The sequence below is a fragment of the Lagopus muta genome, chromosome 15 (genome assembly GCF_023343835.1).
Source record: "Lagopus muta isolate bLagMut1 chromosome 15, bLagMut1 primary, whole genome shotgun sequence".
NCBI lineage: Eukaryota > Metazoa > Chordata > Aves > Galliformes > Phasianidae > Lagopus > Lagopus muta.
In genome coordinates this window covers 5,380,949-5,406,024 of record NC_064447.1, presented here as the reverse complement: position 1 = coordinate 5,406,024, position 25,076 = coordinate 5,380,949, and the positions used below count along the sequence as shown (strand labels likewise).

Below are 25,076 nucleotides of genomic sequence, written 5' to 3'. Positions count from 1 at the left end.
AGCGGCAGCGGAGCGCCGGGCCACAGGCAGCCGGGGCGGCCCGCGGGCCGGGAGCAGCGAGTCGGGCGTCGGCCAGCGGCTGTGCCGGGGCGCTGGGGGGGCGGGAGGGCAGAGGAGGGGCCCCGCGGCGCCTCCCCGACTTCGCAGCGCCGGGGACGCCTCGCCGGGGGAGGGGGGAAGCGCCGGGCGCAGCCGCCGGGCCCTGACTCCTGATCTCCCGTCCCCCCCCCCCCCTTCCCCTCCCTCCCCTTCCCCTCCTCCCGCTCCCCTCCCCTCCGGCCCCCGGGGCGGCCGCCGCCCCCGGCCGGTCCCTCCTCCCCACCCCCTTCCCCAGACCGGGTGCCGCCGCCGAGATTGGGCGAATAGCGAGCAAATACGTGCGCGTCTCGCTGCCTCCCCCGGCTGCCCGCTCCCTGCCCGCCGGAGCCCAGCCGCAGCCCCCTGAGGCGGGCGCCCGACCCCGGCAGCCGCCCGCGCCCCGCCGCTCCTCCGCCCCGTCCCCTCCCGACGCGGCCCCGCAGCCCCCGACGGGAAAGGCCCGGGCTGCCGCCGAGCCCGAGTCCCAGCCCGACATGAACCACCATCAGCAGCAGCAGCACCAGAAGCCCGGGGAGCAGCAGCTGAGCGAGCCCGAGGACATGGAGATGGAAGGTGAGGCCCCGCGCGGCTCCCCCCCAGGCCCTCAACTCGGCGCCGAGATCCCCCCGGCCCCTTCGGGAGCTCCGAGATCTGGCCGTGCCGTGCGAGCGGGGGCTGCTGGGGCGAGCGGGGAAAGTTGGGGTATGGCAGCGTGCTCGGGGCCGGGGGGGCCGCGGGAATTTGAGCCGCGGGAGGGGGAGGGCGCGGGGAAAGCGCCGTACAAAAGGGGATCCGCGGCCCCGGGGCGAGGTGCGCGGCCGCCCCCGGGAGCGGGGCGGGAAGAGGGAGCTCCGTGCGCGGCTCCGCGCGCCGCCCCTGGGGCGGCCCGGTGGGCGCGGGGCTGGTGGCGGGCAGGCAGGCAGGCAGGCAGGCAGGCCGGCAGGCAGGAAAGGGCCTCGGAGTGGCCGCGAGCCCGGGAGAGGGGCTGCTGGCGGGAGGGCGACACCGCGGGAAGCGCCCGGGCTCCGCTTTCCGGTGAGGCGCGGGGCCGGGCCCGCTCCGCCGGCCCTACGGCGAGGTCCCGGGGGGGGTGGAAGCTGGGGCCGGAGGAGCCGCGCGGCGGCCGGGCCGGGGCCGCTCATTGTACGCCCGCCGCCACGCCGCTCGCCATTTTTAATTAACCCTCCTCGGAGGGTTATTTACAGCTAGCGCCGCCGGCCGGGCCTAGCGCGGGGTCGCGGGCTGCGCGCTGCCCGTGTGTCGCGCCCGCTCCGCACCGATCCTGCACCGTCATGCAGTCGCGCGGCTCCCGCCGGCGAGGCGCTGCGCGTGCCGCCCGCCGCTCCGCCGCTCCGCTCCGGGGCTCCGCTCCGCTTTATGCCCGCGGCGTTCCCGCATCGCGCTGCGCCTCCGCCGTGAGCTCGGCTGCACGCGGCGGTGCGGGGCGGGCGCGGTGCTCGGAAGGCAGAGCGCCGTGAGACTTGGAGGGAGCACCGAGCTGCCGGCGTGTTCTTGTGTGTGCTTGTGGGTACGGAAAGCTCCGTGTAAATGTGTCGGTGAGATGTGCGGTCTGTGTCCGCCGAGGAGTCCTCGTTTGTGGCACACGGCAGCTGACACAGGGGTGCGTTCCTGGCACAGAAAGAGTTGGAATTGTGGAGGTGTTCCCGTGGAAGTTGCACACGATAACTGTGTGACTGCATTTCAGGACAGAAAGGTCATTGCCAAAAGCTCCTTTCTTTAAATGTAGAGCTGTATTATAAGGTTTACAGGTAGAACTTATTTTCTGCTGAGCTTCTTTAGAAGAATCCCCAATTTGGCCTTTATATGCTATGTGACAAATATATGAGATGATTTAAAAGTACTTTGTTTGGGTGCGCACATGCAAGTTAACATTTTGCAGCTTATAATTTCCAGCAGCCTTTACAACCTGCTTTTTCTCAACATCCTTTATAATATTGGCTATTTAATGCTTCTTTTTGTTTGTTGGCCGGGCACGCTGTGAGGTGCTGAATGCTTCCATTCAGTTCAGTGCTCTGTGCTGCTCTGGGTCGCATCCCCTCTGTGATGGGGATGAGAAGCCCGGGATGCCCCATTGGCAGTGGTAGGAGCCTCCTGCTGGCCTCTGCCTCCTCTGAAGGGGTGAGAGAAGAGTCTGTGCATCAACACCAAAAGAAACGTTATCTCAGGAATCAGTGTGAGATCTGCACACAGCTCATTCAGGGTGATGCTATGGATTTGTCTGTGAGAGCTTGCTGACAGTTCTGTGCAAAACCCCAAGGGTTTATTTAGACCTTTGGAGATTTAAAATGCATATTTTCTTGAAATGCCTTAGGTTTACCGAATTGTTGAGATTGGATTATCGATAACTTTTAATAAAAGTAGATATCACGGGTGTGTGTGTGTGTATATATATATTCGTTTATCCTGTAAAACTATGTTTGTTCTTTTAAAACATGGGTGTTGATGCTTTCTTGGGAGAGATGTTTTGAAGCACTGAGGTAAACATTTAACAACATGTAGTTAGTTTAATTCCAACATGTGTGCAGCAGTGTCAGATGCCATTCTTCCCTGAGTGATCACACTAGATTTAGGAGGCATGTGAAGAATGCACAGTGGAAAATCGCACATCTTGGGGCTGAATTCGGTGAGGGCTTGCATGTTCTCCATACAGCCACACGAGTCAAACCATGTTTAATGAGTGAAGTAGGTCTCTTGGAAGCAGTGATAAAAGCAGGCAATTAAAATCCTCTGCACTGAATTGGATCTGATGTTCTGAGTGTCTGCAACCTTGTGCTGATGTGAGTGGGATCGGTGCCGGACAGGAGCACCCTGTCCTGTGGGAAGGAGACCATTGGGTCTGTGCATCCTGAGCTAAAGAAGCCTTGACAGCTGTGCTACGGTGTGTCCCTGTGAGACGTCTCTGTGTGATGCAGGCTCACCTGCTTGTGACACTTCAGCCAGGGTAGGGTGATGTTATGAATCAGCGCTTGGTGTGTTCAGCCTTCTCGTGGATGTTGTTTGGAATCAGTCTTATTCTTAGCGATGGCTGCAGTGATGCTTGGACATAGAAACTTTACAAGAACTGTAACAAGAATTGTGTCCCTTCAGCTGAAGGCAGCAGCTTCCCTAGTTGAGAACAGAGCTGGAAAATACAGCCTTTGCTGCTGGTGACGCTGTTCTCAGCCCAGCATTTGGACTGGTGCAATTAGCAATCACCATAAAGTGATCAAAATTAAAAACGATTTTTTTTTTGTTTGGTTCTTTACTCTTTAATTTGGTTCCCCTTGCAGTCCTCTGTAGTGTTGTGTTAACAGGGTGAAAGTGTGGCATTGGGGTGGGAGGGAAGGAGGAAGGCAGCAGTTACTGTTACACATGGCATCCTCGGGAATGGGGCTGGTGTACATTGCTGCTGTGTGGAGCTCTGGTCCAGCAGAGCTGTGCTCCTCACCTCCAGTGCCTGCATTCTGAGGAAGTTAACGGGTTGAGGAGGTAATCAGTGAATGATTGCATGGAGATTCTGGAGTTTGTTTGTTTGTTTATATACTAAGTTTAGTGGGGAAAAAAATAAGTAATAGTTTTTCTGTGCTGTAAGTGGGGTATGTAAGTTGCTTTATCATGCAAAGAATTACAGCTGTTTAGTTGCTAGTGAGTTGCTCTGTGGTGTGTAATTGAATCCAAATCCCCGTACATTATATATGCTTCCTCTGTAACTTCTTTGCACAAATGTGTCTAGTTGAGCTTCAAAGAGCTCAGCTTAATACACATCTACAGTTACGTCTTTCATAAAGTTCTTTCAGTGCCTCCATGGAAAGTCTCATTTGCAGCTTAATAACTGGAGGTTTCCCCGTTTATAGTTGGAGTTTGCCTCTTTGTAGTTTCAGCTCCTGCCTGCAGTTACAGACGTGTGTTTCGCATTAGGGAGGGTTCCTTTCATTGTGGAGAGCACAGGAGTGCTGCAGCCGGCGCATGGTGCTGGCACTGGGGCTCCGTATCAGCCCTGATGCTCTGGCACTGCTGGCATCCAGCTTTCCCAGTTGGGGCAGGAGGATGGGGATTTGGTTTCCAGGTGAGGCGATGCAGCTGCTCAGAAAGAACTTGATGTGTGTGGGAGAAAAGTTGAAAATGGTGCTTTCTTGCAGTGTCCCTGCAATAGCAGGTGTGTGCTGCTTGCTGTTCACTACTGATAGTAGTTACTGGATTGTGTCCCACTCTACCATGTTGGTCTCAAATACGTAACGTACTTTTTTGCCTGTATTCTGAATGTTTGCTTGCTTCTAATATTTTGTCCTCGCTGGCATTCGCGTTGCTGTCGGTGTGATGCCATTTGTGCACATGGGGTGGTACGCACTCCTGTGTGCCTGGCTCCTGAAGCTGTGTGCCTGTGCCCTTCCTTGGGCAGCTTCTGCCTTCCGGGTGAGTAGGAGGCTGTGCGTCCATGGCAGGAATGTAGCTGTCTGCTCATCTGTCCTCCATGCCCCTTCCCAACCCTGACACTTTCTGTGATGGGTGCTGCTCACAGGAGAGGTGATGAAGGCAGTGGTGCTGCAGGCAGTGATCAGGATTCAGCTAGTTCTGAGGTGACAGGTAGAACAGAGGGCCAAGCCCGCTCTGCTGCTGATGGTGTGCGGGGCACTGGAAGCAGTGGCCTGGGAGCCGTTAGCATTGTATCCCTCCTGTGGTGCTGCTCTGTGCCTGCTGGGGTACTGGGGTACTGGCACCTTGGGAAGGTGGAATTGACTCAATGTTCTGTTGTGTGTTCTTCATGAACTAAGTGCCTAACAGCCTGTTGGGTTGGTAAGTGTTCTGCGAATGAGAGGTATACCAACTCAAATAGTGGCAGATGTGTGTTCAATTTGAAGGGAAGCAGGCAGTGTGCTATGCCCTATTACAGACCAGCTGCATATCTGTATGTATCTGTCTTCTCTCCTTTCCACTTTTGCTGGCTGGACTCAGAACAAAGGTGACATTGCTGCCCTTCCCACCAGGTTGCTCCGCTTGTAATGGAGCGAGCCGTGTGTGTGTATGTAGTGCAACCCTGAATTCAAGATGCAGCCAGAGGTGGGGTTTAATGCAGTAGAGCAGTTCCCAGCTGCAGAGTAACTTATCACAAAGTATCTGCAGGGTGCATCCAGCCTGCAGCAGCCGAACCAGTTCAGCCAGTACATCACGTGTGACATCACTCAATATTTGGGGTAAGGGTGAAAATGAGCTTGTTCAGAGCTGGTGAAGCACCCGCTTTTTTCAGTGTCCATGCATTTACAAGTGTGCATTGTGTGCTTCTGTTGCACTGTGAGGGGTCTCGGGTTAGTTCTGGTTCAGCTTTGTATGCTGGGGCTGATTGTGAAGGAGGAAACCACTGGCTTGTTTGCAATAGAATGTAGCAGTAATCCACAGCAAATGTGTTTGGTTTTACTTCTGAGCACAAACGTGTATCTGTAGATACAGAAAATGTGATATAGGCTAGTTTGGTGTAACCAGCAGGTTAACACTTACTACAAAATACCTTGGTGGGTGGGCTGGGGGCTGGGGGCAGGTGGTGTTACTTAGTTATTGAATGTGTAGGTAGTTCAAAAACACCTTCCTTAGTTGGCCATTTAAGATATTAGTGCATTTTGCTCAGATTATTTAAGTGCAGAAGTGCGTGGATCAGTGGCACCAGCGTTAGCTTCATGGATCTGCATATTGTTGCAGGTTTAAACTTAACACATTTTAATATTTCTGCTAAGTCCTTTTTTCCACCTTTGCTCGCTGGCTGTACAAAACAGGCTCTGTGGGGTTAGAGACACTGAGAGCAGAGTGGATTTGGAATGACTTTGCGGCAAGATGAAGAATGGTCAGCTTGAAAATAACGTCCTTCTGGTTTGTGTCTGCCTGCTTTCTCTGGGAGGTTTTGTCAAGTGGAGACAGTTCTGCTGGAAGCGGTGGATGGGTTTCAAAGCAGTTCAGCTGTGCTGAATACTTGCAGTTTGGAGCAGACATTTCCAGTCTTTCACCACGTTTTAGTGTAGTGCTGAGTGGTCTACAGTGTACTTCTTTCAGAATTCAGAAATGTACTTGAGGACTGGCTCATGTTAGACTTGATATGCACCAGGAATAACAGCATGTTAGCCAGTGCAAGGCAATGTGAGCGATGAGATGAGATGTACTGTGAGAGCAAAGCTCCAAGCAGGGTTTCAGCAGTACTGCAGCAGTTTGCAGCCCAGAGGCATGGTGAGATTTGTTTATTTAACACCCACAGCTCTTTGATATGGAACGTCCCAGAGATGCTGGAAAACAGAACTTGGAGACTTTGTATTTGGGATGTTAGGGGGTTGAATGCAGTCATGTAAATATAGAAGGGTTTCTCCAAAAGTAGTGCCTCCTATTTTGTTATATTGGCCCACAATATCAGGAATGGATGTTGGTGGGACGTCAGTAGAGGTTGAACCTTCTCACCAGTACGACGCTATGGTTTGTTGCGTGTGGCAGGTGGCAGCAGCGGGGCAGTCTGACAGAACAGAGTCTGATGTGGAAGTGAGTGTGAAGCAAAGGGGTGTCACTGAGTTCCTTCATGTGGAAAAAAATGGCACCTGTGGCATTCATTGATGGAGACCCAGCAGTGGATGTGAGCACAGTGAAGCTATGGTGGTGCGTTTCAGCAGTGGTAGTGGTGACATGAAAGACCATTGTGATGGTGACATACTGGATAGCCACACAGATTTTATTGCTGGTAAAAATGCACTGCTAATGGTGGTGATTCTGTTGAAAAATAGTGTTTTTTAGCTGAGAATTTGCTCTATCAAAGTGTTATTGTGCTCTTTGTATTGGTTGTCATTTCCATGGAAATAAATAGGAGGCATTACTTTTGGAGCAACTTGCATAGAAGTCTGAAAAGTCTTAAAGCCATTTTTCCTGATTTCCCTTTTCTTTGTGTAAGTGTGAAGGGCTGTGTAGGAGTAACATTGATAACAGTGTTTACCACAGCTCTGAGTCTGATCCTCCAGTGATTTCACAAGGTGTGGCTGAAAGGGGGATCTGCATAAATATGGCATCTCCAGCTGTGTAACGATGTGGGGCAGACTTTGGTTCAGAGCTCTAGCTGTGGTGTTGCACTAATGTAACGATGGGATGGATTTCTTTGGAGCTCTGTTCTGAAGTAATTGTGTGTTTCCACAACAGAGGTTTTTACTTGCGTTATTTTTCAGGGGTTTATTTTTTGTCATTGCTGATGTTCAGCAGAACACTGATGGAGTTTGGCTACGAACAGGTGGGTGCAGAGGTCTGCTACAACTCAGTGACAGATTTAAATTCCAAATCTATCGTACTGAGTTTATGTTCTTTGCGCTATCAAATTTATTTATTAAGAAGGCCGGGAGTGCTGTGAAGGCTCTGGTGTGCAGGCAGTGGGATCAGAAAGGCTGCACAGATACCAACCTGCCTCAGGACCCAGCACTTCCTGCGTGGCTGTTGTCCCCAAAGCCATGACAGAGACCATTCCCTGTCTGATTCCCAGTAGGGGATTCCCTGGCCCTGTGACTGATACCTGTCTTAAACTGCACTCACTTAGAACTTGACAGTATTTCAGCAGTAACATAGTGCATTTTCTGTAGTCTCCAGTTGCTAGAAGAGAATGAAGAGGTTCCTGTTTGGAGAATGACCGGTTGCCTTTTTTTCCCCTTGCCTTGAAATGCACTTTGTTTTGGGCAGCCAGGGCTCAGCTGTACTGAGATAAGGCAGTTTGGGCATCATCTTCTATTTATTTGTTTGCTTTGTTCAAGAAAGGAGACTTTCAGCTCTATCTGCTTAAGCATGGGCAGAATGAATGCGGTTTCATTGTTCATTGAGTCAGGCTGTGTGTAACTGGATTTCCTTCCTCTTTGGAGCTAAAGAACTAACTGCTTCTAGAGAACATTTCAGCTGGTTATATGCACCTGTGTAGTGATACTGAGGGTCGACCTGGCTTCTGGAGGAGCGTAGGTACTATTGTCAATTTAACACATAGGTAAGTCTGTTGTGTCTGCAAATAGTGTGAGTTAAGCTCTGGGTCACAAACCACATGCAGACCTTCCCTGGCAGCAGCAGTGTCAGTAGTGTGGCTGTGGTATTTCACGTTTCTTCCTTCTTTTCCCTCTGCTCATTCTTCCTGTGTGGCTTTCATCTCTGCTGGTTCAGGTGCTACCTGGCCTTCAGTAAAACAACCCCTGTGCCAATAAAACAACCTGCTCAAAAACTGGCACTGTGCTTTGTGAGGTAGCGGCCACACACACAAGTTCTGTGTCTTTTTTTTCCTTAATGTGTACTTACTGCTGAGGAACTAAGAAGCAGTTAAATTGAACTGAAATGTTCCAGAAATGGAAGCTTAACTTTTGTTTTAAGCTTTGTATTTTAGCATCGTTACCAGAGCATTTGATAACAACTGCTTGTTGCTTCAGTTGTGATCCTTTGGTTTATTTATTCTTCTCAGCTAGTGAGTCTTGTTTCTTAATCAGTTTTGTTCATCAGGCTTATGCTTTGGCTTGCGACTTATCCTGGAGTGCATCTTCCAAAGTAGGAAAAGGTTGGTGTGGAAGGGATGGGTAGGATCTGCTGGGGAGGACAGAATCTGTCTGGAAAGGATTATTGGGGTTTTCCTCTTGAGGACAGAAAGCTCTGCAGTTCTCTCTCTGTAATTGGTCACAGCAGGTCTCTGCAGCGGAAGCCAACTCCTCATCTTGATTTTAGCACTGATTTGTTGAGAAAGTTACGCAAAATGGGGTCTCGTTTCACCTGCTGCTGTTGATAAGTAGCTCCTGTTCAGCAGTTCTCTTTGCTGTGCCCCTTGTTTTGCTGGAAGGCAGCCTTTGAGAGGTGCTGACATTAATGCAGTGTCCTGAGCGCTTTGCCTCGGCCCATTTACCTGCTGGTCTTCTTAGGGGATCACCTGTTCAGTGGAGGCATTTGGATTAATCCTATTGCAAACTGCTGATGGTATCGAACCAACACTAAGATTCTTTGTGGCACTTTGAATAACAAAACTGATGTCAAATCCTGGTACTGTTAAATCCTAAATGTTGGATTTTGAGCTGGGCACTGCATGATGGCTATCTCTATGCTACTGGGAGCCAGCTTTTATGCGTAGTTCACTCTGAAGCTGCTGCAGAGAACAGCTATCTGCTGGAGCTGGCTTTCACCCTGCACCTCCCCTTTTTCTCCTCATTGCACTCACAGCCGTTGTGGGAGTAAATAACGTGAAAGGAGATTCTGATTTCCTGATTTTGGGGTTAATTTTAGCTTAGAGGTGTTCACTGATGTTGGCTGGTCTCACAGATGGCTGGGCAGGAGGGGGTGTAACTTTTAAGCTGTTCAGAACTTCCTTAACTTTTTTTTTTTTTTTTTTTTTTTTTAACTTTTTAAAGTACCTGAGTTTGACAGTGGGCCCTTTCTGCCCCAAGGAGGATGATAAGAGGCTGTAGCAGGGTTGCAAGCATAAGCATCAAACTGCTGCTTAGAGCTCTTGGTGCTGACACCTGCTTTTACCATTACAGAAACAGAATATTGTTCAGATGCAAACCACTTTGGGGATGAAGTTGTTCCCATTGCAGATCTACTTCTGCGTGTCTTCACTTCTGTTATTACTTTAAATCAGGGCATTCCATGTAGCTAAAAATACTCTTGATTTTCCAACTCTGAGGCATCTTTGTTGTTCTCACCTGTATTAAGTAGGTTACTATTTTCAGGTTAAAGTAAATGTAAGATCTCCAACAATCGTAATGTAACCACTGAAGAGGGAAGGGAAGTTCCTGCCCGAGCCACTTTTCATCTCATACTTTCACCACAGTGGCTAAAATCATCTCAAGGCTGCATTCAGGTGCTCAGATGTGGAGCTGGTGCTTCCTGCAGCCTTTCCCATGTCCTGCACCAGTCTCAGAGATGCACTGGGTCTGGTGTGTTTGCAGTAGGATGCTTAGGAGCTGTTGGAGGTAAACTTTTTCAGATAGATTGGAGAAGATTGATTTTAGTCAAATTTAACTTATGGTGCATCTTTTGCTATTAACACCCAGTTCACAGGTTAGACTTCAGTATTAAACTAATTTTACAATGTTGACAGGGCCTAGTTAGGGTATCCTGAGCAAAACATTGGCCGAGATTTACTAGGCTAGTGTTGATTTTTGATCTCTTGTTTTAGTACACCTTGAAATGCATGTTAACTACCTCAGGTCCATGGTTAATTAAGTCAAAGGATGGGTATACAGTAAAAGCACTTGACATTTTGTCAGGATACAGTTCTGTTAATAGAGATGTGAGTGTTTTCTGAAGTAGGAAATTTTTTGATGTTGGGCTACTTAACCTCTGAGTGTGGCAAACCTTCTTGGTGGCAGTGCTTCGCCTCTGGTTCCCACATCACACTCAGGAATTTGGTCTGGTTGCCTGGGGCTCCAGAAGGGATGCCCTGCTTGCTCCTTGGCCTCATGCAGTGTCTGCAGCTGAGCCGTCTGCTTCCCCAGGCGCTGCCTGGAAGCTGGGGAAGGAGCTGCTCAGGGCTGGCACAAACTTGCTGTATGCCCCTGTGTTTCCTGGGGGAGTGTGTGTTGGGAAAACAGCTCTAGAAATGGGTCACTACTTCCCATGGAATGACTCTGGCCTACATGCTGGTTGCAGTCAGAGGAGTGCCTGCAGCCTGGAACCACACCTGGCTGTTGTATGGGTTGGTTCTGACTGCAGCCATGTCTTGGTGCTCTTCAGATGCACACACGGGTTGGAGGGGTGTCTGCTGCCATCCCTGCTGGCGCTGCGATAGTGATAGTGGGGCCGCCTGCCTGGTGAGGAGGGGCACCGCTGCTCTGACAGATAACATGCAGCTTCCACTGCTGTGTGCTGGCTTTCTATTCAAAATACGGCTGTATGTTTGATCGTATTGACTAGGGCATGAATTTTCTGGGAGTTGAAATGCTTGCCTCACCCTGCCATGGTTGTCTACCGCTGACATTCGCTCACTGAGGTCTGTGAGTGCTGGTGGTGCTGTGGGCCACCTTGCTCTGTGCAGGAGCAGTGCCTGTGCCTGTCCTGCTCACGGCAGCAGAAGTGCTTCTGAGATGGTATTGCAGATCAATACCTGGATGTACCTGAAGACGGCCAAACCAGGCCGTTTAACTGTCTGGTGAGACTGAAGAGAAAATACAAACTGCTGTAGAAATGCTGCTTGTGTGAAATGCTGCCTTCTTCCTTTAGAGCTCTGACAGTTCTTTCAGATGCATTTTTTTTCAAGCTGTGATCAAGTAAGAGGATTGGAGTTAAGTTACTAAAGCTAAATGGGTGTGTATGTTGCTTTTGCAAAGTGTTGACAAAGCAGCTGTGTGGCTAGCAATGCACACGGCTGCCTGGCACAGCTCATTGCATGCATGCCATGGTTTCTGCTGGTTCTCCTTTCAGTTCTAAAGCTTGAAAGCACAACCTAGTCCTGAAAACACTTAATGACTTTAGACAAAAAGCACATTGTTCCTATGATTCTCTCCCCTCCTCAACCCCATTTTCACCTTAAGGTAAACACCAAAGGGATCATGAAGCTGCATCAGCAGGCTCTGATGCTGGGCATCTGTATGGCTGGCACTTGGGCTGCTGCACATGGGTTTCTGAGATCCATCCAACCGAGTGCAGCAGGTATGAATTGAATGCAGTGACCATTTATTTCATCCTGAGTAAGCGTTCATGTGAAATGAACCAATGCAGTAATAATGTTATTAACAAAGACAGTCCTGTTGTCCCTGGTTTCACTCCTCACTTGCAGAACCGAAGCTGCATCTTGTCTGAGCCAGTCTTTCAATTATTAGTGTATTTGTTAAAATCAATATAAATAACATAAATCCGGTGAAAACTTTGCCTGACAGTGATGCTTGAATTGACATTTCTCAAAATGTTTCATATGAGCACATTAAAAAAATTTAATAGGCAAAGAACATATAAAGCTATCCCTAGAATAGTAGTTGCATCATGCAATTAATACAGTGCATGCAATGCTATCTTGTAACAGGAGTTTGTCACTTAATACAGGTTCATAACATTGGATGTGAAGGGGACCCAGAATTTTGCTGGATGCTTTGGACACTGCTGTCATGAGTTCACCTGTATGCGCATGGATGGGCAGGAAGGTAGGCGGTTAGCAGGCAATAACTTCTCCTGTCCTGCCTGAGCTGGAGCTCCACGTTCAAAGTGGCTGTTCCCTGTGTGGCTGCAGCACTAGGGGAGCTGGGCACTGCTGGGCACAGTCTGAGAAGGAATACTGCTGGTTGCAAGTGTGCTTGGACTCAAGAATGCTGAACTGCAAGAGTGCTTATTTCCCAGCACTTGAAACAGTACAAATGTATTTTTGCTTGTGAAGCAGATGAGAAGCTTGCTTCTAGTAACATTTGCAGAAGAGAAGACAATTCAAATAAAAACATCAATGAAGATTTGACTGTCAACACTGCATCTGTTAGGTAGGGGTAATGGCAGAAGAAAAAATCTAAAAACAAAGTGCCTATAAGCTATGTTGAAAGGGTACCCTTTGTGTTCTGGAGTCAGTATTCTGTCAGCACTCTGAAGCAGAAATTTGGATGAGGCAGTGTCTGCAGTGGTTTGTATAATGAGGGAACACTGCTTCTGTTTTGAAGCGTGCAGGCCAGTAGCAGTGGGCTCAGTACTTCAGTGTGTAGCATGGTCCTTGTGATGGATGGCAAACCTGTGCTGCACAGCGGTGTATGGGCTGAGTCCCAGGGCCTCACCTTGAGTGGGCAGTACAGGGAGATCCCAGGGCCTGATGGGCAGTTTCGTATCTCCCAGAGATGCCATCGCCCCATGTGTGGCTGTTTGGATGTTGGATCAGTCTCCTGTTCACCAGGACTTCCCAAGACAAAGTGTGGAGGACTTCCCCCTCATCCTTTGAGTGCTTCCTTGTTCTTGTGGGGTGTCTTTGATCTACGGGATGCTGAAGCTGCGTCGGGAGCTGACATCCACAGGAGCATTAAAATACCCCAGCTTGGCCATGTGAACTAGAGCAAATTAAACCACATGTGCATATTTATTTCTGTAGCTTTTTTATAGTCAAAGGATGCAATAAGAAAAGAAGCAAGTGTATCTGCTACATAAAAGTACAGACACTGTATTGTGTGTGACGGGGTTTGAGAACAAGCTGTAACAGGTGAAGAAAGACTCTCCTGTTACATGGGCACAGATAAATTTCCTTTTGTGTAGCTTACCTGTTATAAGTATGCCAGTGTTGTGTTACCACCCTGGTAAACACAACGTATCGCCACTGGCAAAAACCTGGTGCCTGCATATAGGTGAAATAACAAAATGCTGCATCAGAGGCTTGGGCTGGTGCTTCTGCAGGTCTGTGTGCTTTGTCCACGTGCAGCTTCAGCAAAAACAAACACTGTACTCTTTTCAGCCTCAAGTCTATCTTGGCTTAGTTTTTGTTGTCTTTTATATCTCATTCTGTATTACGAAAGCATGACACATCTTTTCCTTTCAGAAATGCAGGAGTATTCTGGTGCGAATAAAAGTTGCAGCTAAATGATTGCTGTTTCTGCGATCTCTCTCTGATCATTCTTAAATCAGTATCTCACTCTGACTTTGGCCTGGAGATCATTTCAAGTTGGGGTCAGATCTGGATGTAATGACATCTAAGCTGGAGCTCTGCTTCTATTCTGTTGGTTCACAGCATATAAAGAAGTAATACAGAAACTGACTTTTAGGTGAGAAACTTTTAAAAGATTCGAAGTTGCAGATTTTGTTATATGTACAATTATTTCTTAAGCAAGATTTCTTAATTTGAGTCTTGTCTGCTTCTGAATGGAGAAATAAATTGTAAGATTAAGTGAATAACACTGCACAAAAAGGTCTAGAGGTTAGGAAGCGCCAGGAATTCTGTATTGGACAGTCTGTGGGAGAGCTCTCCTTGCATTTATTTCTGTCCTCTCTCTGATCTGCCTTGCTCTGTCCCGTGTGCACCCCTCCTCTGAGGACAACCTCAGCTTTCAAGTCACGGAAAGTAGTCTGGGAGAAGGGGAGGAAATGAGCTGAGGAGCCAGCAGTGGGGAGGACTGGGGGAAAAATCTACTTTTGCATCCGGCAGGGGTACACTTAAATTACTGACAGCATTTGTGGGATAAAAGGTATAGCTGGAAATGTAAATGGCCTAGATACATCAAAAGCAGAGTGTGACTGGGGAGGGTTTGTTGCAGCTGTGTGTGTAGTCACCTAGTTGTAACTCTGATGATGGCCCAGGCCACAAATGATGCATTATTTGGGAGAAAAATAAAGGGTGGGGAGAAGGCTTCTGGGACTCGTGGCTTTCCTGAAACAAAGGAAGAATCATTCATCAGTGGAATAAGGAATTTGAGATGCTGCTTAATTCGGTGGTGATGTTTATACCAGCTCCTCGCCAGAGGCAAAGCAGGAAGACGGTAATTAATTTTGGAAGTCCTCAGAATTTGCTTCAGATGAGTGGTGCAAGCAATGGAGCAAAAATAGCAGTAGTTAGGAAGATTTGCCAGAGAGAATAGAGTATTGAGATTGGGAATGTATTTGTGGAATTAGGGTGTTTCGCAGAGCATAAGAAAGATTTAATTCAGTGGCTGACATGCAGTAGTCAGCTGCTCTAAAACACATTTTCGAGTCTGGGTTGTTGCCTTTGTGCTCTGAGAATGAAGCCCAGAATGCTGTTGAAATACAGGCTGAGGAGTTGGCCTATCAAACAATAAATAAAATGAAATATGCAGTAAGAAAGCAAATACACAACAAAGGCGTAAGCAGTGAAGTACAACTTCTATTCAGAATGTGTTTTTGCTCAGAAGTGTGCCGGTTCTGATCACTGCCGCATGTGAGGCTACAAGCTTTTCAAAGGAAGAGGTAACGTTTGTGACCAACCTGTTTTCCTCCATCAGGCAAAGCTGTGCTAAAGCTTGATGATGTGAAGAGCTAAATGCTGCCCTTGTGGTGAGAGCGCCTTGCTTGGGGTGCTGTGACTGCTGGAGTGGAGGGAGCAGTGGGAGGGGGGGTGGCTTCTAGGGAGGGACATAAAGTGCTGCTGTGGGGATACCAAATGCTCCTGCCCATGGGGAGGGCTGGACAGAGAGAGGGAGTCTTATGGGGAAATAGTTACTTGGGACAGTGGCACATCAGGGCATTAAGAGAGCTGCAATACACATGAGCTGTGGCATATAAAATAAAACCCATCTGAATCACCTCTCCATCCTTCATCCACGTGGTTGTGCTGCAAAATGAGACTGAAATGGAATTATGTCAGTGGGAGGCCCCAGTTTGTGAATGTCTCTCTTAAATTCCTGTTTCTAAAACAGTTGTTTGCATGATTTGCATAAGCTGTATATTTTTGAGGCTTGCAGCTGCAGATGGTGCTGCACGATGCATTTGGTTTGGGAAGCTCTGTCTGTGATAAAGAATTGTTTTGAGAATGGTTGCTGCCTTACGGGTGTTGCAGTGGTTGACAGTAGGTATTTTTTATTCTTATTTCTTTTCCAAGCAGCTTAATTTTTAGATTTAGATGTTCTGTGCTAATGCAGATGTGGAACAATCCTCGGTAGTTTTTCTGCCTCATTGATTTGGGCGCACTTATACTGGCTTTGGGAAGAGAGTGCCTCAGAACGTTGTGCCTGTTATGTATGTATATCATTTTCTTCGAAATAGAAGGCATGCTTCTTTTCTGACTGTTTGCTTAGCTGCTGTGAGGCCTTGGGTCCTATGGCCGCCTTCTTGGCACCAGGACAATGGGGTGGATGTGTTACAGTTGAGTAGTTAAACGGGAAAAACCTTCTGGTCACTTCTTAAGATTTCTTTTGTTTTCATTCAAAAGGAAAAGAACCAACTGACTTGAAATTGCTGACCAAAAAAGTGCTAAAATTGTCAGTGGAGTGTTTAATGGAGAATTATTAAATTCCTGTTCTGCATGCTTTTAAGAATTCCTTTGTAAGTAGTGGAAGCTGATACCCAGGATATGTTCTGTATAAAACACCTTTTCAGCTGAAGCTTGTTTGTTTATTAGAAGAAAGACATTCTTTGTGTAGGCAGGATTAAATAATTAACACAGCTCAGTCCTAATTTTGGTACCTGCTAACATTTGGGTGCTTCCCATATAGTAAGTTGCACTTTCCGAGCAGTTGAGAGAGGAGGATCTGCAGAACGCTCACAGCAACAGTCTGCTCTTTCTTGGAGCCCGAGGAATTAATTGCCCACGTTAGCACTGCAATGGAAAAAGTGGGTTACTGTCAGGAGGGAAAGGGAAAATCAAGTTTAAAGCTTAAGTGCGAGTTCATGCTGGGGAAAGCCCCAGCTGCTCCGGGATGTGATGGTGATCCTTGGTCAGTCCTCTGCTAAGGCCTTTTGACTGTTTTTGGTGGTGTTTGTAGTATGGAGCATGCAGAGGCAGATGGTTGGGGCTCTGAATTAATGTTGCTGGAGTTTAGTGGCTGCTGGGAACATCCAGATCCCGACACTTGTCCTCCTGCACAGTCATTGGATCATGGATGTTGTTGTAGGACATGGAACAGTGCAAGAAACAGGCTGGAAAATGTAACATTAAATAATAGCCTGAAAAACTGCAGAGAGCCATGCCTTTCAGGAACTTGGGAACTGGTGCGAAAGAGAATCTGAAATCTGCACCTTGGAACAAAGCAGCACTTCCTTGTCCAGCTTGTTGGAAGGCATCCCTTGTGAGAGAGGAATGGTTCTTGGTTTGCTCTCTGTGGGTGTTTAAGACAAGTTATTGTTTTATTACATTGAACGTGAATGGTGACATTAACCTGAAGTGTAGACTTCTCATAATAGGAATTACTTAAAATCATAGTTTACCATGATGTTTGCTTGCCACATACACAAGAATATTGCCTCCCCACCTCCCAACAGCTCTTCGTGCAGTCATTTTCCATTCTTTTCTTTGTTTCTGGAAGTGAATGGGAATGTTACGTGCTTTATAGAAGTTCACCATGCAGCCACATCAGATTTCTGTGGTCCTGCTGTGTATATCCATCCATTTTTACTCACATTGCAATGAATAAAGAAGAAGTGAGAAAATAGGACCAGTGCTAGCAAATCTGTAATGTAATGATAGAGAAAGGCCATAAAAAGCACTGCCAAAAGTCATAGGTAGAAATGCTGATGGTGTTGGATCTTAGGTGTGAGGTCCCCTATGTGCAAATGCCACATTTTTCTCTAACTCAGACAGATCTGTTGTTGTTGTTGTTGTTGTTTTTTAACAGACTCCTTAGTAGCGAAGTACTGTTAGGCCCACTTAAAGTGAGGCTAAAAGTGAAATTCCCTCCCAGTACAACCAGTGTTGTTGCAGTGCGAAATCTGTATTATTTATCAGCTGATGTTCTGTGCTGGAAATTGTTTTTTGCATTTAAGCTCTCCCAGTTTTAGGAAATGTTATTGATATTAGAACAAAAGAAGATTTATCCTGCCCTGCTACCTGTCCTGCTGCCTGCGGTGTAGCACAGCTCAGCAGATTTCAGGGCTGAGTTGAGGTGTGAGCAGTGCAATTAGTGTTTGCTGCATGCATGCATTCTCAAACAGAATTGCAGTATCTTGCTAATATTTTGATTTTGTTATGAAAGTAACCATACAGAATCATTCTGCCTTCAGAGCTAGGTTAACAAAGGGTAATACAGCATTTTTTTTTATTGTTTCAAACACAAAACTTCTTTGTTGCTGATCTATATAGCAAGCATTCAGTTGTAGTGTTTACTTTGATGGATGCTCTACAGCTTTCTAAAACACAGTAGTGCGCTGAGTCAAAATGAAACAGATTTGAGTTCTGAAGAGTTATGTAGGTTCCCAACTACTCCCAGTGAAGCTGAGTCAAGTGATAAAGCTGCATGCTTCTCTTGAAGGAGAGCTGCATCAGGAGTGCAGTCACTAGTGCCATAACACACTTATGCTCCTATCCAACAAGGCTCGTTCTGTTACTGTTTGTCTCCTTTTAAAACACAACACGGCCAGAGCACTACAGTTGTGTCACGTTCAGTGCTGGTTGGCTCCTGGCTCCATTTAACACCATATCACTTTCCGTTTCAGAGGTTTGTTTTCTCTCAGTTCTTCTTTAGCCTTTGCCGTGATGCCTGCTGAAGAGCTCTGCGTTTGTTGTTGCAAGAGACATGTTGATTACTCAGTTAAAGCAGTAAAACATGAAGAGGGGTGTGACGTTGTTTAGGGTGTGTTTGGTAGGCTGGGACCAAGAGCCTTGTCTGCAGTGCAGATGTAATCGTGCTACCATCTCTGGAATGTGCAGAGACAAGACATAACGAGTTTGGATGGTTGCTTCTCTGGCCTTGCTCCTCTAGGTGCAGTGAAGAGGAGGGTAGCACAAGTCCAGTAGTTGTTGTTATAATGGCTCATGACACTTCTGATGCTTCAGCCTTTCCCTTATTGTGGAAGAAAATGATTTGTCTTGTCAACTGTTCTGTTTACTGCTTTGACTATTACATGGGAACCAGATGCAGTTGTCTTTCCTTTTTCTTCTGGGTCTGACAGTTTTCTGGAAGTGTAACCTCAGCCAGCAAAGCCCATCAGACTGGGAAAAAAACTGGGAAGGCTCCCAGCAGCCTTTCCCTTGCCCTGCTGGCTGCAGAGGAGATTGTAGCAATGCTGAATGGGTAAACATGGGATAGTGAGTTGGGGGTTGGCATCTTTCAGAGAAGTCATAGCACTGTGTTGAAGAAAAATGCGTGCTGGTAGTGTTGTCTGCCCCAAGTTATTAAACACTTCAAGTGTATGAAAAGAATCTTAAAATGAGAAAGCAGTCTATAGAAACTGCTTCTGCAAGAGTATAAAGTTGTAAATATGTGGGCTAATTATAGGTGTGTTGTCAGTGTCCAAATTGATCTCTGGTTCAGGCAGTCTTTCATTTAACACTGCATTATTCATGAAGCTCCAAGTGAAGATGCTGAGAGCTGGCAGTAATTTAGTCACTGCTTGTTTTAGTAAACTTGGTGTGGAGGGTGACTTCTTAAATGGCAGCCTTTGGTTCACTGAATAATTGTGCTGATAATACCTTAAGTGATTTATACACATCTGTAAGAAATTAGTCACATTTTTAAGGCTTAAGATGTTTAGTAAATGCCATCAACGTGCTCATCTCTTTAAAGGCAGGCAGATGAATGAGGCGCTGTGGCAGACTGCTGAATTCAGAGAATAGCTTCTGGGTCGGCTGTTTGTTCTCAGCTATCTTTCTGCTCACAAAGTTACATTGTACCTCCCTTTCATCTTGAAGTAAAGATAGCTTTCTTTGTAGGATGATGTTTCAGATAGTGTTTGCCTTGGCATGTACCTCTCATGGATGAAGTTTGGTGTTCAGGAGCTGCTTAGGGGAGTAACTTTGCCTTATCTGGGAATGTAATAGGTATGATGACGTTCAGTTACAAGACTGTTTGGATTCAGAGGTGCACTGACCCACCATATAAGCACTCATGCCATCTCATCTTTTGCCAGAATGTTTCCTTTGACAGGCAGACATAATGACAGGAACACAGGGCTGCAGCACTGTAATGGTCGGTCAGTGGAATACAGGCGCTGGCTGCCCGCTCCGTGCTGCACGTGCTGTAGGCATGGCAGGGCTGGGCCTGCTTCCAGGCAGCTTCCCCACCCCAGTGATGTTTCTCTCTTTGATGACTGTCTCATGCAGCAGAGGATTTGCAATTCACAGTCAGTAGTGCAATAATAACTTATTTTGGACGTTTCGGACGGCAGGAGACTTCTGTATAATTCTTTAAGCCCCCCCTCCCTCTTTTTTTTTTTTTTTTTTTTAAACAAGTGTTGGCTGCTTGTTCTTCTTTAAAGAGAGTTAAAAAAAAATAAAATCATTTGTATTTCCTTTCTGTTAAATTTCCTAAGGCAAACTGTGAGAGCACCAATGACCCTTAAACCGTGTCTCCCTCTGCAGTCACCTCGCTGCCTGTGACTGTGCCGTTCTCCTTTACTCTGCTCACTTGTCTCTTGCCCTCTGGTACTTCTCCAGAAGCTTTTTCCCCTTAGGTCTTGGTGTCCTTTGTAGCTTCCTGGGTGAATTAATGAAAAAGTAATAGAACAGGAAAGGAAACAAAACAAAACAAAAAACAACAAATTACCCTCCCTTTTGTTAATATGAGAATTGCTTTTTTTTTCTGAAATTTCAAATTTCTGAAAGTCATGAGTAACATCTGTGGCATCAGCATTCTATATCTTAGCAACAGTCTTCAGAATGTTATGGGTCCTCTTATCCTGAATGGTCAGCTTGATCTCCATGTCTGTATTTAGTCTTTTAAAATGTTTGGGGGGGTTGGTTTGTTTGGGGTGCTTTTTGGAAAGGCAGCAGTACTACAGAAATGGGTTGCTGCTTCTACAAGTTTATATTACAGAAATCTAGGTAGGTGTGCCTTGAAAAGGAAATGATAGGACACTATTGCTTAATTCCCTGAGTCCCTTTGTGCAGCTAGGAAGTGGTGTTTGTATTTTGACTGTACACAGGGATTACAGAACAGGTACTTTCTCTTACTCTGAAGGGCTTTGTTTTTCCAAAGCAAGCAAATTTGGTCACTTTTTTTTTCCATGAGGTGAACAATTTCCAGCTTTTTGTCTTAAAGCAGTTCTAGTTGGTCGAAGACTTGCTGTTGTTAGGTTACTCTGATCATGGGACTTGTTTCATTGTTTCTGTTGTGTGCATAACCCCAGCTCCCTGGGAGCTCTGCCTGTTGCTCTGGCTTTCCTGCAGTGGGTCCCAGACTTCTGGAATCCCAAAGGCTTTTGGTAAGCTGCTGTCTAGTTGCATAAAACCCAGTATCTCTGAAGAGGCCATTTGCAGGCCGCTTCTGTGGTTTGGGGAATGTTTGCTACAGGGAGTTGTGAAATAATCCCTATTTTAACAACTCCTAGTGCTAGTGCATTTCGACTGCTACAACACTCATTTTGTCCACTTTCCAGTGAAATTTACATAGTCTATCTTTATACTGTTTTATTTCTATGTATTTTTAGGAAAGATACTAAAAGATCTCGTAGCATCTTCTATGAAATTACAGTGGCTTTGGTTCTGGAATGCCTGGTTCACAGAGGGGGAGGAAGACTGTTCTGTTAGCTGCCTCTCCCAGCACCTGGTGTCCAGCCTTCAGCTGCCGCAGACACCATGGTCCCATCATCACAGAGGTCTGTACAAACCATGGGCACACCTCACAGTCCTCAGTGCTGGTGGTTTCCATCATGAGGCGGTTGTATGTGGTGAGGTGCAGATTTAGAGGCACCCTTGCTTCAGCACTGTGGTCTGCTTAACCTCAAAAGGAAACACATTTTTCATAACCTGCCAGGCAGTCTGCTTCAGTTTCTCCTCTGTGTCCAGCAGGTCCAAAAGCTAATGAGAAATGCTGTAGGTAATCTGTCAGAATTTGAACACTTGGTATGACATGAGCCCTGTGCAGCTGTTGCTCAGTGTTAAACTTCTGGCGGCCATGGTTTCATTGCTGAGGAAGGGGGCTCCTACTGTAGCTTTAGTCCATGTGGGACTGCAGCCATGGTCACTGCTGAGCTGTGCTTTGTATTCAGTGTTTGGTTGTATTTGTATATTTCATCATATTCTGCATTCTTTTTTTCTAATTAAATAATACTTAAGTTGTAACTGTTGTGTTTTGGAGAGGTAGAAATCAATTTAAGTGTTCTTTACAAGGCGGCCTAACAGTGTTTGTCTGTTGTTAGTGTCTGCTGCTGTTACTATGATGTGTGCCCAAGGGCTGTGGTGCAGCACTGCCGTGTGTTGGGATGGGCATTCGGGACACGTGCTGTGCTGTGGTTTGTTTCTTCCCTTTGTAGTATCTCACATATGCCTCTACTGTATCTCCTAAGGTGATCACTTTTGCTCTGATTGTTTCTGTGTTTTCTCCCTGCTCTCTGCTGGCTGCGCTTTGGGGCAGTGCAGTGCAGCATCTCTCAGAAGCCCGTCACTGTTAAAGCCAGGTCCTAGCTCAAGGACATGTCAGTGCTCCTTGCTGTTGATGAGGGACTGGCTGCACCTCGGCTGTTTGCTCCAACCTGTTTATAGGCATTAAGTTGCCCTGATGGTGACTGGGAACAAAGCAGCCTGTGTCAGTGTGCAGGCAGTTGCTGTGCTGCCGCAGGCTGTGTGCTGCGTGCCCTGCAAGGAGGTTTGCCCCTGCTCTCTCAGACTTTGTGTTGTTGAAAGAGAAAAAGAAAGAAAGATAAGCTGTGGAGATAAACATGGTGATATAAGAAGGCTGCGGGGTGACCTCATTGCAGCCTTTCAATACCTAAAGGGAGCCTACAGAGGGGAAGGGAATCAGCTCTTTGAAAGGGTTGATAACTGCAGGACGATGGGAAATGGTTTTAAGTTGAGGGATGGGAGATTTAGGTTGGATGTCATGGGAAGTTCTTCACAGAGAGAATGGTGGGTGCCCGGAGAGGTTGTGGATGCTCCGTCCCTGAGGTGTTCAAGGCCAGGTTGGATGGGGCCCTGGCCAGCCTGGTCTAGCATTAAATGGGGAGGCTGGTGGCCCTGCATGTGGCAGGGAGGTTGGAGATTCATGGTCCTTGAGGTCCCTTCCAATCCTGGCCATTCTGTGATTCTGTGATACTGTGATTTTTTTGTTTCTTCCTGTTCATGAGTTGCAGCAGTTTAAGCCTTTCCCTTCCCATTTAGTTCTGTTCTAATTAGGTTGCTGTTACTTGAAGCCAGCGCCGCAGTGCTGGTTGCTGCCGGCAGGCTCTGTGTGCCTCGCCCAGCAGCAGCCTTCAGCACCAGCGGTCATCGGCGTTGGGATCGCGTTGATGAGACGCAGTTGGTGCCCTCTGGGACCCAGCAGGTATCTCAGTGTCAGAGCTCTAATCCAGGCAGAAATCTCGGCTCTCATCTGTTTCTGTTCCTTAGTTCTGTAAGTTTCCTTGGGGAGCTGCTAATCCGTGACGACGGAGAGCAGCGCCCGTTGAAGTGTTTTCTGCGCGCCGGCCTTCTGAAGCGGGCTGCGGAGGCGCCTCGCGGGGCGGCAGGGCTGGCCGCTGTCCGAGGTGCTGCCGCGAGGTCCCGCAGTCAGCAGCTTTGCCGCGTGCCCGCGGTGCCTGCGGGATGACCGGGATCGTCAAAGCGATGCGCCTCGAAAATACTCGGCTTTAGTTCGTGGCGCTTAATGTGTGTTTTGGATAGTTGTTGTAGCAGAGCTTAGTGTCAGTAGTGGCTGAAAAGTGGAGAATGTTACTTCTGAGCTGTTCCCAAGATGGTAAAAGGACTTTCTTTGCTTTTTTTTTTTTCTAAGTTAGATTTAAAAATGCATCTCTAGATTGATACTTCTGTTTTCCTTTTAAAAGAAGTGAAACAGAAGAAGACATAAAGCATGCTGTTGATTTCCCAGTTTGTTACTATAAATGTATCAGTAAAGGTGGGACAGAAGGACAAAGTCATTTAAGTGGTCATTTTTACTTTGAGACTTGGGTAATTCTGAGTGTAAGGCCATTGAAAGCTTAAGAATGTTAGCATTCTCTGTTAATATGGGCTTTTTGTCAAGTCGTTAGTGTTCATTGGCTTGCAGAGTTCTACGGTTGCACATCCATCAGTACAGTAGCTGTGCTGCTGCTTTGGTGGATGCTGTTCAGCAGGATAAAGTGTGCCTTTCATATCTTTGAAAAGTAGTCCGTCTCATAAGTGTTACCTGAGATAGAAACGTGAATACAGTTGAGTAATTTTTGTTTTTCTTTTTCTTTGTTAGCTGGAGATGCAGATGATCCTCCAAGAATTACTCAAAATCCTGTCATTAATGGGAATGTAGCAATGGCTGATGGACACAACAACACCGAAGAGGACATGGAGGATGGTAAGGAAATACAGATGAAAACATCTAGCTGGCTGGCTTTGTTATTTTTATGACTTTGAGAACAAAACGGCCTATGTCTTATCTATCCTTTGAACTGCATCTCATTAAAAACCAAAGCCTCAGTAGTTAACTCCTTGTTCTCTGTGTAGCTTTTCACACGGCTATCCAGTAGCATCAGGGACCCGACAGGTTGTTTATTTATTTTCTCTTTTAAATATTGCTTTAAGCACTGCTGAAAGTTGTGCTGCTCATTGTTAAGTTCTCTGACGCGTTCATTTATGCGTGCTGCAGCTGCGCATTACCGAACAGCGCTGTGTGTCGGTTACACAATTCCTTCAGGGCGGTTAGAGAGTCCTTATCTGTTCTGCTCTGTTACGTGGCAGCTATGATAGTAAGTCACTGTAACTATTCCTTTGACGAATATATTCCACCCTTGCAGTTGAGTCCAAGGGAAATCCTGTCGACTGATGTCCCTTTTAATGAGAAGGAAAAGTGATGGAGGTTTTGAAATATTTTTGTTGACCTGTTAAATAAAAGTTCATGTGTAATTTGTGGGTTTATGTTAGAGAAAATATAATTTTAAAGTAAATATGATAGACTTACTTAAAGAAAGATAATCTGAAGTTCACTTAAGTTTGTTGTTCAGTGAAGTGCCCAGTTGCATTTCTTTTCTTAAGAGAGGAGGTGAGGAAGAAACTGCCTTTATTTCAAAGAACAAAATAAATGGAACTGGGAGAAGGGAGACAGTGTGAGTGGGATTTCTTCCCCTCTGATTCTTTGTCTTGTCCTGTCTTGTGAGAGATAAATCTGAAGTACTTGAAGATTTGCTAACCTTCAAGTGCTAATTTCCAGTAATGTGGAAAATTTTCAGTGGTTTTGTTGGAGAAAAAAAATCACAATTTGAGTTTAAAGAGCAAAAAAGCACTGCTTTCATGTATTCAAGGAACCTGATATTAGATAGAGTAGAAAATAGTAATGTTCTATGAAGAGAATATGGTTTAAATTCAGGACGTGCTGTAACATTGGCAAAGATAAAGTTTCCTAAGATTGGATTATTGCAAGAGAGTAAAAACTAGGTCTGTTCAGCCTGTGATTTTTGTTATTGATCTCCTTCAGGTAACTTTAATTCACTGTAATTAATTGAGTCTGAAACAGGAATTTTTGCTTCAATCAAGACAATTTATTTTTGCCTGTTATGAAAGATCTTAA

General features: G+C 46.6%; 1 protein-coding gene across 2 annotated transcripts in view; it reads left to right on the top strand.

Annotated features, from left to right (window-relative positions):
* Positions 1 to 362: 362 nt before the first annotated feature.
* The window catches only part of USP7 (ubiquitin specific peptidase 7), a 62,783-nt gene continuing 38,069 nt past the window's right edge, over positions 363 to 25,076 (top strand). The window contains exons 1-2 of one of the 2 annotated variants that reach the window (XM_048962123.1): positions 363 to 651; positions 23,763 to 23,867. In XM_048962123.1, the coding sequence (XP_048818080.1) occupies positions 573 to 651; positions 23,763 to 23,867 (184 nt within the window). In that variant the 5' untranslated portion in view covers positions 363 to 572. Of the gene's footprint in view, positions 652 to 12,163; positions 12,183 to 23,762; positions 23,868 to 25,076 lie in introns of those variants that run through there. The other variant, XM_048962124.1, reaches the window with a different exon arrangement.